The sequence below is a fragment of the Haemaphysalis longicornis genome, unplaced genomic scaffold, assembly GCF_048455015.1.
Source record: "Haemaphysalis longicornis isolate Haplotype H1 unplaced genomic scaffold, Haemaphysalis longicornis Haplotype H1 scaffold_7, whole genome shotgun sequence".
In the NCBI taxonomy this organism is placed as follows: Eukaryota; Metazoa; Arthropoda; class Arachnida; order Ixodida; family Ixodidae; genus Haemaphysalis; species Haemaphysalis longicornis.
In genome coordinates this window covers 72693147-72709745 of record NW_027526422.1, presented here as the reverse complement: position 1 = coordinate 72709745, position 16599 = coordinate 72693147, and the positions used below count along the sequence as shown (strand labels likewise).

At 49.0% G+C, this 16599-nt stretch overlaps 2 protein-coding genes across 2 annotated transcripts in view; one reads left to right on the top strand and one right to left on the bottom strand.

Annotated features, from left to right (window-relative positions):
* Positions 1-707: 707 nt before the first annotated feature.
* Positions 708-8396, top strand: LOC144144471 (cholinesterase-like). The gene is made up of 2 exons (XM_077675926.1): positions 708-2646; positions 8114-8396. Exons 1-2 carry the CDS (start codon positions 1181-1183, stop codon positions 8241-8243), a joined length of 1596 nt encoding a protein of 531 aa, XP_077532052.1. The 5' UTR covers positions 708-1180; the 3' UTR covers positions 8244-8396.
* A 1111-nt stretch (positions 8397-9507) lies between these two features.
* Positions 9508-16599, bottom strand: part of LOC144145937 (putative RNA polymerase II subunit B1 CTD phosphatase rpap2) — a 28195-nt gene continuing 21103 nt past the window's right edge. The window contains exons 11-12 of the mRNA XM_077677799.1: positions 15866-15934; positions 9508-9710 (exon numbers count right to left, since the gene is read on the bottom strand). Coding sequence (XP_077533925.1) covers positions 9572-9710; positions 15866-15934 — 208 coding nt within the window. The 3' untranslated portion in view covers positions 9508-9571. The remainder of the gene's footprint in view (positions 9711-15865; positions 15935-16599) is intronic.

The following is a 16599-nucleotide window of genomic DNA, read 5'->3' as shown; positions in this document are numbered from 1 at the left end:
TACGGAGGAAAAGCAAGGTGGCGCATCCCGCAAAGAGGAAATCAACCGTGGCGTTTCCCACGAACCCGGCATCACCCCGCAGTGTGGTATCACCCCGAAGCCAGGCATCACCGAAAAGTGCGATGTCACCCGGGGAAGCGATGTCACCTCTGAGCCCGCTATCACCGGCTGACGAATCCCCGCAGATGTCGGTGTCGCCGGGCGCTGCCGGTCGTCCCTCGCTGGGGTGCTTGTCTCCGTTCAGGATCACTTCGCAGATGACCAGCGTGCGCACCGCCCCGGCCAAGCAACGCCACGATTCCTGGGCTGGCCCTCCGCCTGTACCAGCGCCACCTTCGCGGCCCAGAAAGAGCGCTTACGACATCTGGTTCGAGGCGACGCGCAGGGGGAATTCAAACAAGCCCGCCACGAGGCGCACAACCGACGGCAACTTGGGACGCCATGCGCAGCCAATCGGCCCCGTTAAGTACGCATCACACACGCCACGAGAACCCGGCGAATCCGGCGGTTCGGCTTAGTTTTCTCGTCCTCATTTTCCCCCAATAATGGGCCTCCTCGATTATCAGTCCCGGATCGTCCGCGGACTGCCCGAGACGCGATCCGGCGCTCGATTTTTCCATGTATTCCTATGGAACTTCCGGTCCGAACGCAGTCCTCGGACTGCCCGCGGACCGTCCAGGACTGGTAAATCGAGGATACCCAATAGCGCATGAACACGTCACTCGCGCATGCGCAAAGCTGGGAGCAAGGAAACAAACTGTAGAAGTAATTCAGAATTGCTGCAATGGCCCCACACAAATGTTGAGCGAGAAACCCCAACATTGAAGTAGTCAGAAGGCTGTGAAATAGTCAAGTGTGATCCTTTCGCGAGCAAACGCTGTCAGAGCACCAAAAATGGCAGTAGTACCAGGGCACGCCACGCGTTTAAGCAGAGGAAGCCTGGAGACTTGAATGCGTGATCATGCAGGGTTTTCCAGTACAAAAGCGTGTATTTTTATTAGAGGCATCTCCGCCACAACAGGTTAATTCAGCTCCTTGCAGCGCTTTGTCGCCTCACGGCACTCGATCGATCACTCGCGCTTGCGCGTAAATGTACTCTAACTTGTGTTCTTGCCTTTGTTGTTCGGACGCACTCGAAAAACCCCGTTAAAGTCTAATAATGCTATCGCATGAAACATGAATGTTTCGCTTTCCGCCTCATCTTCGCAGTGGGTGTGTTTTGGCAACCGGCGTCCTCATCTGCGTAGCGCTCAGCGGTCTGTTGATCGGCTTTGTCATGTTGTCCCCCCGGGCGAAGCGGGGCCTCAGCAACACCACCAGGCTTGGTGGCGCGTGCGCCGTAGCTCGACCGGAGCAGCTTGTCGTCACCGCGGGCCGCTACATGACCATCGTGGGCCTGGCCGGCCGCGTGCTGGACGCGAGCAACCAGAGCACCCGAGGCGTGCTGCGGCGTTTCTTGGGCATCCCGTACGCGGTGGCGCCGTCGGGCCACCTGCGCTTCGGCAGGCCCAACCGGCTCACCGACTACCTGCCCAACGGCTCCTGGTACGCCTACGCGCACGGACCGCCGTGCCCGCAGAACGGCCCGCTCTTCGAGTCGTCGGACGAGGACTGCCTGCGGGTCTCTATCTGGGCCCCGTACGTGTGCAACGCCAGCGAGCCTCCCAAGCCGGTCGTCGTCGCCCTCGCCGGAGAGTGGCTCCAGAGCGGCGACGCGAGCCGCCATGAGGCCCTCTGGCAAGAGCTGGTTCTGCAGGGCGACCTGATCGTCGCGGCGCCGAACCACAGGCTCGGGGTGCTCGGCTTCTTCGCGGGAGACGTGCCCGACGCGAAGGGAAACGACGCGATCTACGACGTCCTCCTGGCGCTCACGTGGATCAAGGACAATGCAGCAGCCTTTCATGGCGACGCCAACCTGATGGTTGCCCTGGGCCACGGCTCCGGAGGCTTTATGCTCGCAACGGATCTCCTGCAGGGTAGCGGCGGCCACTTCAAGCGCTACATCCTGCACGGTCTGTCGCTGCGGTCGAACTTCCCGGAGAACAACGATGTCACTGGCGTCTCACTCCTCAAGGCCTCCCTGAACTGTTCCGGCTCATCGACGGAGCCGGTGACAAAGTGCCTCAGAGGCAAGAAGTACAAGGACATCGTGGCCAGCACCGCGGCACTCGAGCCACTCCGCTTTGTGCCGTCTCGCTACCAGCAGCCCATCGACCGCGTGTTTAACGCGACCAATCTGCGCAGCGTCTTCCGGAACCTCAGCGGCGTCGAAATCATTTGCGGCTATAGCGCTGTGGAGGGCAGCGCTTTGTTCGACGAGTATGTCTTTCCCAGCCTCAAGGCCGACGCTGCTGGCGGCTTCGATCCACCAAAGGTGTTTTCTCAGATTGTGCACTTCTTCGGCTATAACTTCAAAACCCATTTCGACCTCTTGCCCGGTAGCGTCAGGGAGAACCTGAAAAAGCCGGAGCTGCGCGGTTTTCGAGAGATACTCACCGACGTAAGCACCAACTGCCCCATGTTGAAACAGGCCAAGGAAGCCGGCATTAGGGGCGCTACTGTCTACCATTACGCGTCTCTCGGGCCGCAAGATCTCTTCGAGCCAGCGTTGACACTGGAAGATATCATTCAGTTCGCAAAGACAGGGTCAGTGCACTGCTTTCATCCCTTCCCTGTGGTCTTTTAACGCTACCTTACATGGGTAACGGTGGGTTGCACAGAACTCGTACCTGCGGCCATGCATCCGTATCAGATTTCGAGCATTTTCACACTGCTCAGGGGGTGAGGTCCCGAAAAAAGGACAGCTAGGAGAGCATGAAAGAAGAAACGTTAATGACAATAAAAAGTTGAAAAAAGAAACAAAAGGTACAGGTAAACAATGAACCTAAAACTCAAATTTAAAACCTTGAGAAGCCCCTGTTGTTTCGTTGGTGTTGTTTTTCTAAAAGAATGCTTTGCAAAATTCCGGTTGTCGTGGCAAGAGGAGACAGCAGCCACGTAAGTGCAGTGCTTACAGCTTGCGGCAGAAAAATAATCACCTTTGTATTTGAAGATGCGTCCTCAAATTAGAAAATGTGCTCGACATGCTTTGCAGACCTTACTTCGGGAATGCCAGATTTAGAAATATGCAATTCACATTTCCGCTATCTAGCAGTGATAAAGTTGATAATGGTTCATGGCCACTATAGTAGGATGTTACATTTTAATGCGTAGCATTCTTTGCCGAGTACTCCAGCCGGGACCGTGTAACGCCCTGCATTTCCACAAAAATGCAAATTTCGCGAAAGTTCCACCTCTGACCGTTATAATAGCGCAAATGGAGATAATTGGTCGAAATGTTGAAAAACTAAAAAATAATAAAAATATAAAATAATTACAAAAACTGGCCAACCGTGTAACGCCCTGCGTTTCCACAATAGTGACGATTTCGGGAAAGTTCCAAACGTAATCGTTATAATAGCGTAAATGGAGATGATTGGCCAAACGCAATTTTGAAAAAAGTATGAAAAAATACGGAAAATCGCAAACTGTATAACCATCTGCATTTCAGCAATAATGCAGATTTCGCGAATGTTCCACTTCGAATCGTTATAATAGCGTAAATGGAGATAATTGGTCGGACAGGTTTAGAAAAACCAAAACTTTGACTGTAAAAAATCCTCCGTCGCATGCCCCCGCGCGAGGGACACGAGTAAATGCAGAGCATTGGGGGTGGTCACGTGGCGTAGGTTGTGGTAGTTGGCGGTGGTAGTGTTAGTTGTTGTCGTAGGGGTTGGGTTGCGAGACGAGAGAGAGAGAGAGAGAGAGAGAGAGAGAGAGAGAGAGAGAGAGAGAGAGAGAGAGAGAGAGAGAGAGAGAGAGAGAGAGAGACGTAAGTACGTAACGTGTTATTTATTGCCATCGTTTGCACCCCACCCTCTCTGCGGGGCAATCGGTTGGATCGAGACGGCGCGCTGCCGACGCCGAACGCAAGCGTCTGAAGCGCGCTGCCGACGCCGAACTTCGTGCACGAGAAGCCGCGGCCAAACGCCAACGTCGGGCCGCGGATCCTTCGCTCGGGCAACGAGTATATTCGTAGCGCGCGCAGTAGAGGGAGAGGAGGTAGCACCTGCTGCTGCAACGCCTCTTTCAGCGCCGGAGCACGCGCATGCGCGCCCGCACCTGTTGTTGAGAGCGAGGAGGAGCGGGGGAGGGGCGCGCGTGCTGGCTGGCTGCGGACGCCGACTTACGGACGCATAACATCGTGAGTTAAAGAAATGCTCTGCATTTAAAAAACACAAGCGGCATAAGAATGCTGCGCATTAGTAGATAATTCTCTGAATTTCTGCACAACTTTTTTATGTTCTTCCTAATCTTTAGGATTTTAATTATCACAACAGTCCAAATGAAAACAATATAGCATGCTGCTTCTATAGAATACTTAGTGAGCGCAATTATCCAAAGCACTCATGCACTTCCGGCAAAACTTTGTCAACAATGCGTGTCTTTGAACTCCGAACCTTGTTCATGGTTTTTAATAAGCGCTACAACTTCGCATACTCTCAATTAAAGGGGCCATGCAGACAGAACACAAGTTTGGTTCATTCGAAAGATCGCCTCGTTAGAGTCATACTGACACCACCTGTATCGTAAACATTGCTCAAATAAGCTATATAATTAGCAAAAAAAAAAAGGAATGGCCATGCGACCCACTAGCTCATTTCCCACAACAGAACCTGTGATGTCACATGCCCAGGTCTGCGATTGGCTGGCTGAGGCCGGCAAAAGAAAACGCAAATTAGGCAGGGTTTATAAGCTTGCCGGACGAGCTATTTGCGCTTAAATTTAGGGAACATTCTTCTTATGGCAGCAAGAATGGTGGGGTAAGTACACGCAAACATAGAAGTGCCGATGCGTACTGAAGTTGGTACTGCACGCACTATGCTTGTTTTAGCTGCGCAGCAGTGTGGTGCTTTGGGGTTGTCTCAGACGAAACTGGCCGATTGGTGTAAATGACGGTGTCTTGCGCGACCGTATTTGTCGAGCGAACACCATGTTCATGAAATAATCATTTTCTACCTTAACAAAAACAAGAAAGGTACAAATATGGTCAAAAACAAAGCAAAGGCTTTTCTAGAAAACAGCCCGTTGCAGTATGGTGGCGCCATCTAGGAGGTCTGATGGTAAAGCTCCGCAGTCGGCTGCCGAGCTTAATAGCGCACTAGGTTTCGCTTGAAGACCTGTTCTTGTGATGTCGTTGCAGACGTCATGAAAACACGATTTGGCGGGAGAATCAAAATTTTAACGTAAATTAATTTCTCAGTGAATAAAGCATAATTTGCTTCCGGACAAGTGCTGGGGGTACTATAAAACAAAATCTTTCGAACAAAATGAACTTGTACTTTGCCTGCATGGCCCCTTTAAAAGGAGAACTAACAAATGGCCAGTGCTTCTTATGTTTACGTTCTGAAGCAGTTTGGCCTGGTGGCTATCCAGAAGGGTACAGTACGCTGAAGCAACTGTTTAACCGACGACGCCTGCGTACATAATACAGTGGAACCTCGATAGTACGACTTTCAAGGGACCGCAAGAAAGCGTCGTATGACCGGGGTGTCGTACGACCGGGGTGCGGGTAAATGCCGGCCAAGTAGACCGTCTCACGTGAGAGTTGGCCTAAGCGCGTTCTCGCGTGATTGGCGAACACCTTTAGCTGAAATCCCAAGTTTAAAATTAAAGCAACGCCTATATTGTGCCCCCCTCCCCTCCATGGCGTCCGAGCTACCCCGCCAGCCAAGCGCCATCCGCTACTTTACACCCGTGCCATCCGGCGCTATTTATAGCCCGTCAGCCTCGCGCCTTGCGCGCGCGAGGTAAGGCCGATTAGGTCGAGCAAATGTAGAAGGGAAAATGAGAGTGTGAAACTGCCAAGGTCAAGCGAAACTAACGATAGTAGAAGGCGGAGATGAAAAAAAAAACGGCATTGCCGTACATGGTGGAGATACCCTTTGAACGGACCAGTGCTGTCGCTATTGGGTCAAAGTGCTCAACACATCCCTATTTTCGCTTCCCACAAGACCCAGCAACGCGAAATAGATAAGATGATTCAAAATTCGCGAGTAAACCGTGTTGAGGGGAAAATTATATAGCGCAGTCTTGCTACAGTGACTTGCTGAGGCGTCCAAGCGAGTGACCCAAAATTGCGGTTCCCACGTGTGGACGCGCGTGAATCTAGGCACCCTCGGATTGAGCGGGTGGGGAAAGTGGCTGTTCAGTCATCGCCGTGGGGTTGCGTAGTGTTTTCGCGTTCGTCAGCGGCTCGACGGGAGCTCCAAATTCACGGTCCGCCTGCCTACTCAACTTCTACTTCTCGCGGTTGGCGCGTTGGTGTGCTCCTGCCACGTGGGGAAGTCGTAAGTTTACTCCCGCCCGCGAGTACCCGCCTACTTGCTTGCATCTGTTCAGCGAGCGGTCTGGCCCGCCTGCGGATCTTTGCAGCGTCACACGGCGGTTGAGAATAAAGAAGGTCGGGACGAGGCGGCGAAGCGGTGTAAAATATGGGAAAAACTCCGGTTTATCCGCGCAGTGTCCATCATATAAAGCGGACCGCGTGCACCCGAGCGTCGTATCATCGGGGTTTTTAATGCAATATTTCTAAGGGGCGTTTGCCGGGACCGCGGTGATCCGTAGCAAAAAGGGGGTCGTCATAAGTTCGGCGGACGTATCAGCGGGGTTCCACTGTACTGACTGCCACGCGACATTCTTTCCAATTGGAACAATCGGGATGCCCAGTTCAGCTGCTTATCCGCAGTGTGGCGCACACAAGCCGGTGCAACGTTTTACATCACTGTTCGAGCTTGAGAGATGGACACACAAAAAAATTCAGTCCTTAACACTCTGTGAAGAAGGATGACCAGCCAAGCTGTGGTGCGTAATGATAGAGTCGTCTAAGTGGTGAACTGTCAAATTTGTTTCAGGATAGTTCCCGTAGAACAGCCACAGCCATTTCGTGTAATCCTACACCGTCCGTGGATGGCCCTGTTTGTGGAACACAGAAAGTGGAAATGCCAGCTTACAAAGACCGATCTCCCAAAGCTGGCTTCACCTCCAAACACAAGTGCATCACAAGGAAAACATTTCACCAGGGGCAATAGAAGCCGTCTAATATCAAAATATGAAGGCCCTAGGACCTTTTTGTTTATTTTTATGATTTTTTTCTTTATGCTGAGTAGTGGCGCAGTTTTGCGATCCCGGGGATTTTAGTGGGCGCCGCAAGGTGGCATTAAGCTCATGTGCCATTCTCGTTTTGTCGACAGAAATAATCCGTCGGATCCTAGCCATAGACAGCTGCACTGTAAAAGCAAGGAAGCATGAGAGAACCACCTCAGAAGTGTGGACAAACAGTGTAAATTGTTTGATATAGTTTTTGCGGGGCGGCACAACCAAGTGGGTAAGTGCTTCAGACGGAAGAACGTGCGAAGGCTAGCGCGGGCGGGAAAGGGCGGAAGACAGCAACCGGAAAGTGGCTGGCTGCTCGGCCATCTTTGGCTGACGCGACAGACAGTCTTATGCAGTGGAGTTGGTTCAAGAGAAAAGAACACATTATTCATGGCTGATGCAGTGGTAAACATGTGCATAGCTAGGTCATCACCCAAGGCCCACGGGTCCTTACTGGAGGTTAAATGGGGCAAGCCCTTAGCCATCCAGGGCACCTGATGGCAATGGTCAGCAGACCCAGCCTCAGGAGCATGCACAAAGAAAGCCTGTGGTCAGAACGCCAGCTCATTCAAATACCAGCTAGTCTTCAGCGCATGCACTGTTGTTAAAAAAGGCATTAGACCTGGAAAAAAAAAAACACGGTGCACAAATGATCACTGGGCATGCCCGTCCATGTAATGGAGTTGACGACGGCACCATAGTGCCAGTCCCTAAAATGTGTTTTTTCACTGCACATGTGAGAAACTACACATTGCTCTGCATTCACACTGGGCCCAATGTCTGTGCGTCAAGGCCAGGTGCTTGTTTGTGTTGTTAATAGGATAACAGCACGACACTGGCAACATGTATCTGGCAACCAGCCAGTTGCCAATGTCCAGTTTGCGTGCGCTGCTTGACCGCTCATTTCACTTTGATGCAGGAGGGTGAGAGAGCCGTGGCCACCCATTTCAAGTGCAGCGATCACGTTGGTCATCAACGGCGCTTCCCGCCACCTCGAGATCAATTGGAAGGAGCAGGCCTGCTTTGACGTGGAGGCCTTGTATAAATAGAACGCTGGCATGCACTCTACACAGAAGGCTCGGTGCTAGACTTCAGTACTGTGGCTTTTATTTACCCTTTTTCTGTTTTTACAAAGCTATTTTTAGCACTTCATGACTGTTTCGTAATGATTAAACTCACATAAGTGCTGGTTACACCGGACTGTTTTGCAAAAGCTTCCCTTGCCTTTTGCAATGAATGCTACACGCTTCTTGAGATAGTCAACCCTTCAAACTCTAGCAGGGCATATGACTTCCGACTTTTGCCTTAAAAGACTGTGCAGTGAATTTGAGCTGGACTGTCGAAGTTCTTCGCTGTCAGTAGTTAGGTACCACTTCAGGTATTCTCGTTGGGTATTCTCATCAGGAGTTCTGCATTGAGTATTCAGTGATAAACAGGGGCGGATCCAGGTTTTTTCTGAGGGTGGAGTCAGCTTTTACCAGTGATGATGATGATGATGATAAAAAGTAGGATGAGGATAGTAGTCTTTTTTTATTCACTGAAATATTTCAAACAACAAATACAAGGAATAGAAAAAAAAATATTCAACTAGACTTTTTCTAAGACCTGAGGGGTCATCTTCCAGGGGGTACAAATTCCCAAATTGAGGGGGGGGGGGTCAGGACATCCGGACCCCCCCTCTGGATCGATTGATTGATTGTGGGGTTTAACGCGCCGACGCAATGCAGGCGATGAGGCGCGCCGTAGTGGAGGGCTCCGGATTAATTTTGACCACCTGGGGATCTTTAACGTGCGCTGAAATCTCGTACACACGGGCGTTTTTGCTTTTCGCCTCCATCAGAAAAGCGGCCACCGCGGCCGGGAATCGAACCCGCGACCTCGTGCTCAGCAGCGCAACGCCGTAGCCACTGAGCCACCGCGGCGGGTCCCCTCTGGATCCGCCAATGGTGATGCCAGGTATAGAATGCAAAACCAGATTTGCTCAATAGGGAGATAAGAGGTCTTCCAACACTGCACTCAACAGCATGCATTGGATACTTCAGAGCTCAACAGCACTATGTTAGGTATGTTATACGACTGTTTTCTTTAGCTGCCTGTTACTCTGTGTGGTCTGAAAATAACTCTCGACACATGCTGATGCCGTGTGTTGCAGCCTTTTTGAACGTATCATTTGCCAGCTTGCATTTTTTCACCCTCCATTTGCACTTTTTACGTCATACACAAAGAAACCGTGGTTCTTCAAACAAAACTCCATTTACTTTTCCCCACCTGTGTAGTTTGTCATTCACCCTCTGGCGTCTGCTAACCATTGCACTGCCTTTTAGTTTTTAATTAAAAACGCTTTTATTTTCTATACAGTAATGACAAGGATGAATAGTTAGCTGCCCAGAATGTCGTCGACGACGTTCGTGAGGTCTTGCAATAATATGCCACTGTCTTCCAGGAAGAGAGAGAATCGCCTCCTCGTTTCCTCCATGGCAATCGCAGAATTCAATGCTGGACATTTCCTTGAAAGCCTACAGATAATAAACCAAAAAGAAAAAAACAGGTTAGTTCTCTTTCCAGTGAACTTGATGACAATGAAATGCCTTTCAACTTGTCACCTATTGCACAGGTAGCTAGCACGCAGAGGTGAGGAGGTTGACAGGTGAAGAAAAAAAATGGAGAAAAAAAGTGTAGGAAAAAATATTTTCCCTGCGCCAAAAGAGTGACCATGAGGAACAAAATAGAGTGCAACCCTGATAATACGACTTTCGAGGGAGTGCACGAAAGTTTCGTACGACAGGGGTGTCATATGATCGGGCAACGGGTAAATGCCACCCTAAAAGACGGTCTCACAGAATCCCAAGTTAAAAATACCTATTTTGCGCACCACTACTCCCTCTGGCGCCTACACTAGCCAGCCAGGCCTGTGCCTTGCGCGTGCGAGACGAGCTGGGAAGGCCGACGCTGCCGAGCAACGTGGGCAGGGAAAGGTGAGAGTGGTGCCGAGGCAGCGGGCAAGTTACACAGGGGAGGGAAAGCCGGCGACGAAAGCGGGAGTTCGGTCACCGCCATGGGGTATTGCGTATCACATTCCCCACTCAATGGGAATTCAAATGGCAGACCGCTTGCTACCTGGACTTTGGCTTCTCACAGCGGGTTGGCGCTTTGCTGCCATGCGGGGCCGTCCTTGTTCACGCCCGCCAGTATCTGCCTGCTTGCTTGAGTGTTCAGTGAGTGGTCAGGCCTGCCACACCCTGTTTACAATTGCACATCGAGCAGTACCAAACGGGGGTTAAAGGGCGGGAAGAGGCGGAGTAGAAGGTGTAAAAAAAATTCCCCGCATTTCCCCGAGGGGAAGAATGTGAAAGTGCGAATGCATGAGTTGAATTTGCACGGTTCGGTAATGTTCGCGAAAGAGAGATCACACACACACACACAACTACAAAGAAAGAAAGATGCATTTATTCACTGACACCTATTTGTGTTGTCGTCGTACTTGATTGCTAGAGCGGATCTCAGCTTTGAAATTTCGTGTCAGTACTCCTTTAAGCAGGTGCATTAGCCCTTCTCACGCCCGATTCCTGGCCAATCCCCCACGTGGGTATGTGCCATGTCAGCGGCCAGGCAGCGCGCGCCCATCTCCCCCCGTTGCGAAGGAAGACGAGGAGATTCCTGGCCAATCCCCCACGTGGGTATGCTATGCGGACATCGCCGGTGGACGCAGGTTCAGGGTCGCTTAAGAAGTGCATTCGCACTTAAAACGCCCCCTTATCTCCGCCAGCGTCTCATAAAGCGGACCGCGGGCATCTGAGAGTTGTATGATCAGGGTTTTAAATGCAGAGCATTTCAGTAACTCACGATGTCACCCGCGTTGATGTCCGTAGTCGTAGTCCGCACCCCTCCCCCTACACTATATAAAAAAAAAATACTATCCGGCGCCTTCGACCCCTCGACCCTGCGGGCGGAACGCAATGTACATGGTGCTCTACCCACTGCGCCACAAAGCCGACACAGAATGGGAGGCTACGAACGTGCCTTATATCCTTGACTCATTCAAACTACGTCAAGAAGCTGCTGATACAACGCATTCACTACCTCCAACTCCCCAAACACTAAACGTTAACGCAATACACCCACCCCCTATGCGACGCATTTACTCGAGTCCCCCTCACGGGGAGATGTTTACCACAGTTCGCGAAAAAAGACGCAGTGCAACGCCGGCACGTGTGGGAGGAAAAGCAAGCACAAAAAGAACAGAACTCCCGCTGGCGCAGCTTCAGGCAGGGGGCGCACGAGCACTGAGGAGGCGGAAAATTTGAATTGCATTTGGTGGTAGCAATGAGCGGATAACGGCGCTACAGCCCATTATGGCGAATCACTGCTCTGCATTTCCAACAGCTTACACGTTGAGTGGAACGGCTTTAATTTTTAACTCTTTCCTTACGACGTCATGGGCCACTGGATGCGGAGTTCTGATGATTTCAAATGTCCCGCGAAAGCTGAAATTGGTGCCTTGCAGACAACTTTTGCCATGTGGCGTATTTATTGACAACCCTTTTTCCGATTTTACTCCCTTTTGCCGAAATTTGGCACGTGGATATGGCGTGGAGAATAAAATTCGAGTGCGCGATAGTGGCGAGTTGCGCGACAATGGCATCTGCTTCACGGTGCGCACCAGCAAAAGTGGACAGCTATGGTAGGAAGGAGCTGCCGATTTTTGTTACCCCAGCAGCAAGGATGACTCCAACAACAATGCGGATTCATCAGATTTTAGTTCTGATGAAGACGCTCCCATTCAACGGCCTCAGACTTTGACAGGTGCTGCCAGGTTAGGTTTGTCCTTGACTTTGCTCTGTATTTATAAACAAAACGTGACGACTGCAGTTCTACTTTCGTGCGTAGGGTCTGGACAACGCGCGGTGGGAATATTTAGCCAAATGCACCGCACCATATCGCATTATCACCTTCAAGATAGCCTGTCGTACGTGTCAGATTAGATTAACCTGGCGTGCATCATACTCCAGAGCAACGCGCACCACTTCTCGAAAGCACTGAATTTTCTTTTTCTTGTTTTTCACCCCTGAAGTGATAAGGACTTTATGAGGGAACACAAACAAAATGCTCATTTTAGAGAGGTCGACTTACTCTCGTGTGGCTTCGAGAAGCGGCACAGCCGACAGGGCCGCAATGTTGACGGGCCCGCAAAAATCCAAAACTTGGCATATACTGTTGACATATACCGAGTGCGCGAGTTATTTGAGGACGCTATTCCTCACCGCCATAGACACCAGCAGGCTCATCATATATATTTAGGCGTACGGCTTCTTATTCATCGACCCCTTATGTTTTATACTGTGGAGTTTGTTCAGAGATGGAAGTGTACAAGTTGAAGCAGGAAATAAAACGCCATACAGTCCTCATCCCCCTGGCCGCGCATCACAGCGACTTGGAAATTGCTATCTTTCGGAAAGGAGCGAAGTCTCATTTACAAAGTGCAGACGGAGGTGGTGTGTTATGGCGGTGACGTGGCATGTGTAGCAAAAAGGAAAAAGCACCGTCAGTGGTCAGACATCATCAGAACCCCTTAATTTCTCCGGCGGTGGTGTTATACGTTGTCTGCAATGAGGGTGGCGGCATGCTGGCACACTTTTTTGCAGGACTCCACGTTAATGCTTCCGGTTATGTGGATGTGCTTGCTGCCGTTGTAAAGCTATGGATAGAGAGAGTGTTTCGAAAGAAAGATCGTATGTCTTTATGTCTTTCAGCAAGTTTCGGCTCCTGCCCACACAGCCTGCATCACCCAATGGTGCTCGGCTGACAACGTCTGCGACCCCATCACTCCCAACTTGTGGCCTCCTAGCTCTCCAGATTTAAATCATCTTGACTACTATGTCTGGGGCATCGTTGAGAGAGGGCTAACAAAGGACCGCATAATACAAAATACTGGCTGAGCGCCGCCATTTCTAACTCGATGGCCAACATCTCTAAGGAGCACCAGACCCGTGCCTGCAGCCGTTTGTGAAGCCGAATCGAATCACTTATTGCTGCCGATGGCAGATTAATTGAGTAGTTATGGAATTAAACCATAACAGAAGTGCTTCGCAAAGTTTGGTGAAAATATATCTGATTTTGCAGACCGTGCCTGCAGCCGTTTGTGAAGCCGAATCGAATCACTTATTGCTGCCGATGGCAGATTAATTGAGTAGTTATGGAATTAAACCATAACAGAAGTGCTTCGCAAAGTTTGGTGAAAATATATCTGATTTTGCAGACCGTGCCTGCAGCCGTTTGTGAAGCCGAATCGAATCACTTATTGCTGCCGATAGCAGATTAATTGAGTAGTTATGGAATTAAACCATAACAGAAGTGCTTCGCAAAGTTTGGTGAAAATATATCTGATTTTGCTGGAGATATTCTGTTGTGCCTGGCGCCAACATTCTGTTCTCAAATACCTTGCGCACCCGGTTTATTGAATCGTAGCTTAAGGGGGCAGTTGGGTCTTTGGGGCCGAAAAACGGTCAAAAAAAGCGTTTTCTCAAAAATGGAATTTTTGGCCTCCACGGCCATTTTTCTAACAGTCTGTAAATTTCCTCATCAAAAGGCATCATATTTTGTTGTTATTATATTATAATAGCATTTTAAAGTGCACTCTACAGCTCAGTTAGCACAGAATTCGATGGTGAAACGGCACTTTTCTTGCAATGCAAAGCTAGCATTTCATCCTCAGATATCTTGGCACCCAGAGCAGGTACAACTTTAATTCTTTTTGCTTCTGATACCAAAATGTGTGGAGAATACAATATAGGAAACAATTTTTTTAAATGGAGGCTTTGGAAAATTATTATTGTGTTCAATTGGCACCACCTGCGAGCCATTTCTGGCAGAGCGCGGGAGAAGCGAAGTTCCCTGTGTTGTAAAATGACCAAAAATAGCTAAATCAATAAAGTTCTTCCTATGTTGTATTCTTTAGTCATTTGTCTGCCTAGCCACGTGGTAATTGCCATTCTGCATGGAGTGGTTATTTTGTAACTGTGTCCCAAAATAATGGCAATTAATCATTAATTAAATCAAAATATAATCAGCTTACAAAAAATCTAATAGGAGATTTGAAATCAGCACAAAAAACTCTATAACGCAGTGCAGTTTCATTAAAATTGGTTGGTAAATAAAAAATATAGCTCTAAGACCAGTCTGCCCCCTTAATTAAGAACGTAGGGACAACTTGTATACCTTAAAATTCCTAAAATAATTTTTAGGCTCAGTACAATTGCCTATATACATTGTGTGTATACGTTTTTGTGCATTTTTGTTTGTTTATTTAACCAATAAACTGTACATAATTGTACCTGTCACAAAACTGCTGATATGTGTTTGACAGAGCAATCTATAAGCTACAATTTCATGCATAGCAATGCTATATGTGTCTAGTAGCTCAAGAGAATGAAAAGATTTTGTGGAAGCACTCAAAATCTGCCGTTTTTCCGTCGTAACGAAAGAGTGCGTGCACTACTTCTATGGAGAGTTTGCTGGGACAGCGGTGATCCTTTGTAAGAAGCGGGTCGTCGCAAAATTGGAGGACGCATTATCAGGGCTCCACTGTATTCCCAAGTAAGCTCCTTTCATTTGTCTGGTGTCTATGGCCCCAATACTATATCTGCCTTAAAAATCACAGAAGTTCCCGTGACATCATTACTCTTGATTGATTGTAGGGTTTAACGCGCCGACGCAGCGCAGGCGATGAGGCGCGCCGTAGTGGAGGGCTCCGGATTAATTTTGACCACCTGGGGATCTTTAACGTGCGCCGAAATCTCGTACACACGGGCGTTTTTGCTTTTCGCCTCCATCAGAAAAGCGGCCGCCGCGGTCGGGAATCGAACCCGCGACCTCGTGCTCAGCACATCATTACTCTTGCACATGCATGTGCAACAGTAATGATGGGGGAGGGGCATTCTCAGTAAAGAAATGTCAGCTCAGCTGGCTGTATTAAACTACACAGGCTGCGTGGAATGTAAGGGCACAATACAAAGTAGCTTACTCCGACAGGAATGTGAATTAAAAGTTCAGCACAAATGTGGCTTCATGCACCCACAATTTTGGCGTTTACAACCTAGCATGGCTCTACACCGTGTATAAAAGCCGAATGACAGCGCTCCTCTGTGCCCTTCTTTCTTAGTCCTCGTTTTTTGCGCTGTTTTGTATGTTCCGAATGGGAACTTTACAGCAATTTCTTCATTTACAGTTTGTGAAGAGATGTTTTGCTTCTACAGCAGTGCTGACTGTCCAAATTCTTCACAAGACATGTTTTGAATGAAGGAGATTTATGAAATAAGTGAAATCAAGTCACTTCAAGTGTTTAAACAACAGGCAGCAGAAGAGAGGAGGAGTTTTACAGCTGCAAGTGTAATCCCTGAAGACCTTGAGGCTGCCTTCTTAACTAGTTTTATACACCAAAAACTGCGGTTGAAAGACTATGTACTCATGTTTGACGTACAAAATTTTAGGGCTTATTCAAACACTTCTCACACCAAACCACTTTTGCCAAGTCGAAGGAAGCCACAGCATCGGATGACTTCATCTCAGAATGAATGCCATGATAATAACGAGTTCATTTGTGTATCACAATGGCAACAATGTCACTCGCATCAAAAGCTATTGTAGGTGAACAAAAAAAAAAAGACAAACTCACATGAGCAATATCCCAGCTGCTATCAGTGTCCACATCTCTAGCCTGAAGGTGACGTTTTCTGCAGAAAGCCTGAAAGGTGGTGATGACACATTCAGTCTGAAGGCAACCGAAAAAATTCCAAAATTGACTGCGTTAGTGCGTACTAGAACCTGCGGCAACCAGCTTCATGAACTCAGCATCTGTAGCACGAACTCTGCGTGTGTGCTCCCAACTTCAGGCGGGCATGCACCTAAATTGTTTTCTTCTCTTTTTTTTTTTTTTTGTAGCATAAGCTACACTGGCCGAGGTTGAGCGGTTTTGAGTGTGCCGTGAAGGGCCGTGCAAGCGCGAGAAGCATTGAATTGGTTTGGATCGGATTGGATCGAATCGAATTGGATTTGATTTGGATTGTGTTGGATTGGATTAAATTGGATTGTGTTGGATTGAAATTCAATCCAATTGGGGTACGGGTGCAGAACCTTAGCTCACGCTACGTATATCCTGGCACAGCCAAGCTTAGCCACTGCTAATTTTTTTAGCTCCTCCCGTGGCGCAATGGCACACACAAGCCTGGACAACAATTGGTGCTCCTCCTGAGGCGCACGCTCACGTGCTCTCATTATTTTTTTTTTTTTTGCTTTTTTTTTCTGATAATGTTTGAAGGCGGAACTAAAAGCTTAAACAGCTCTGCTTTTACAATTACAGCACTGGACTCTGAATGGCATGACGGCGGCAAGCTGCTGATTTGAAATGCC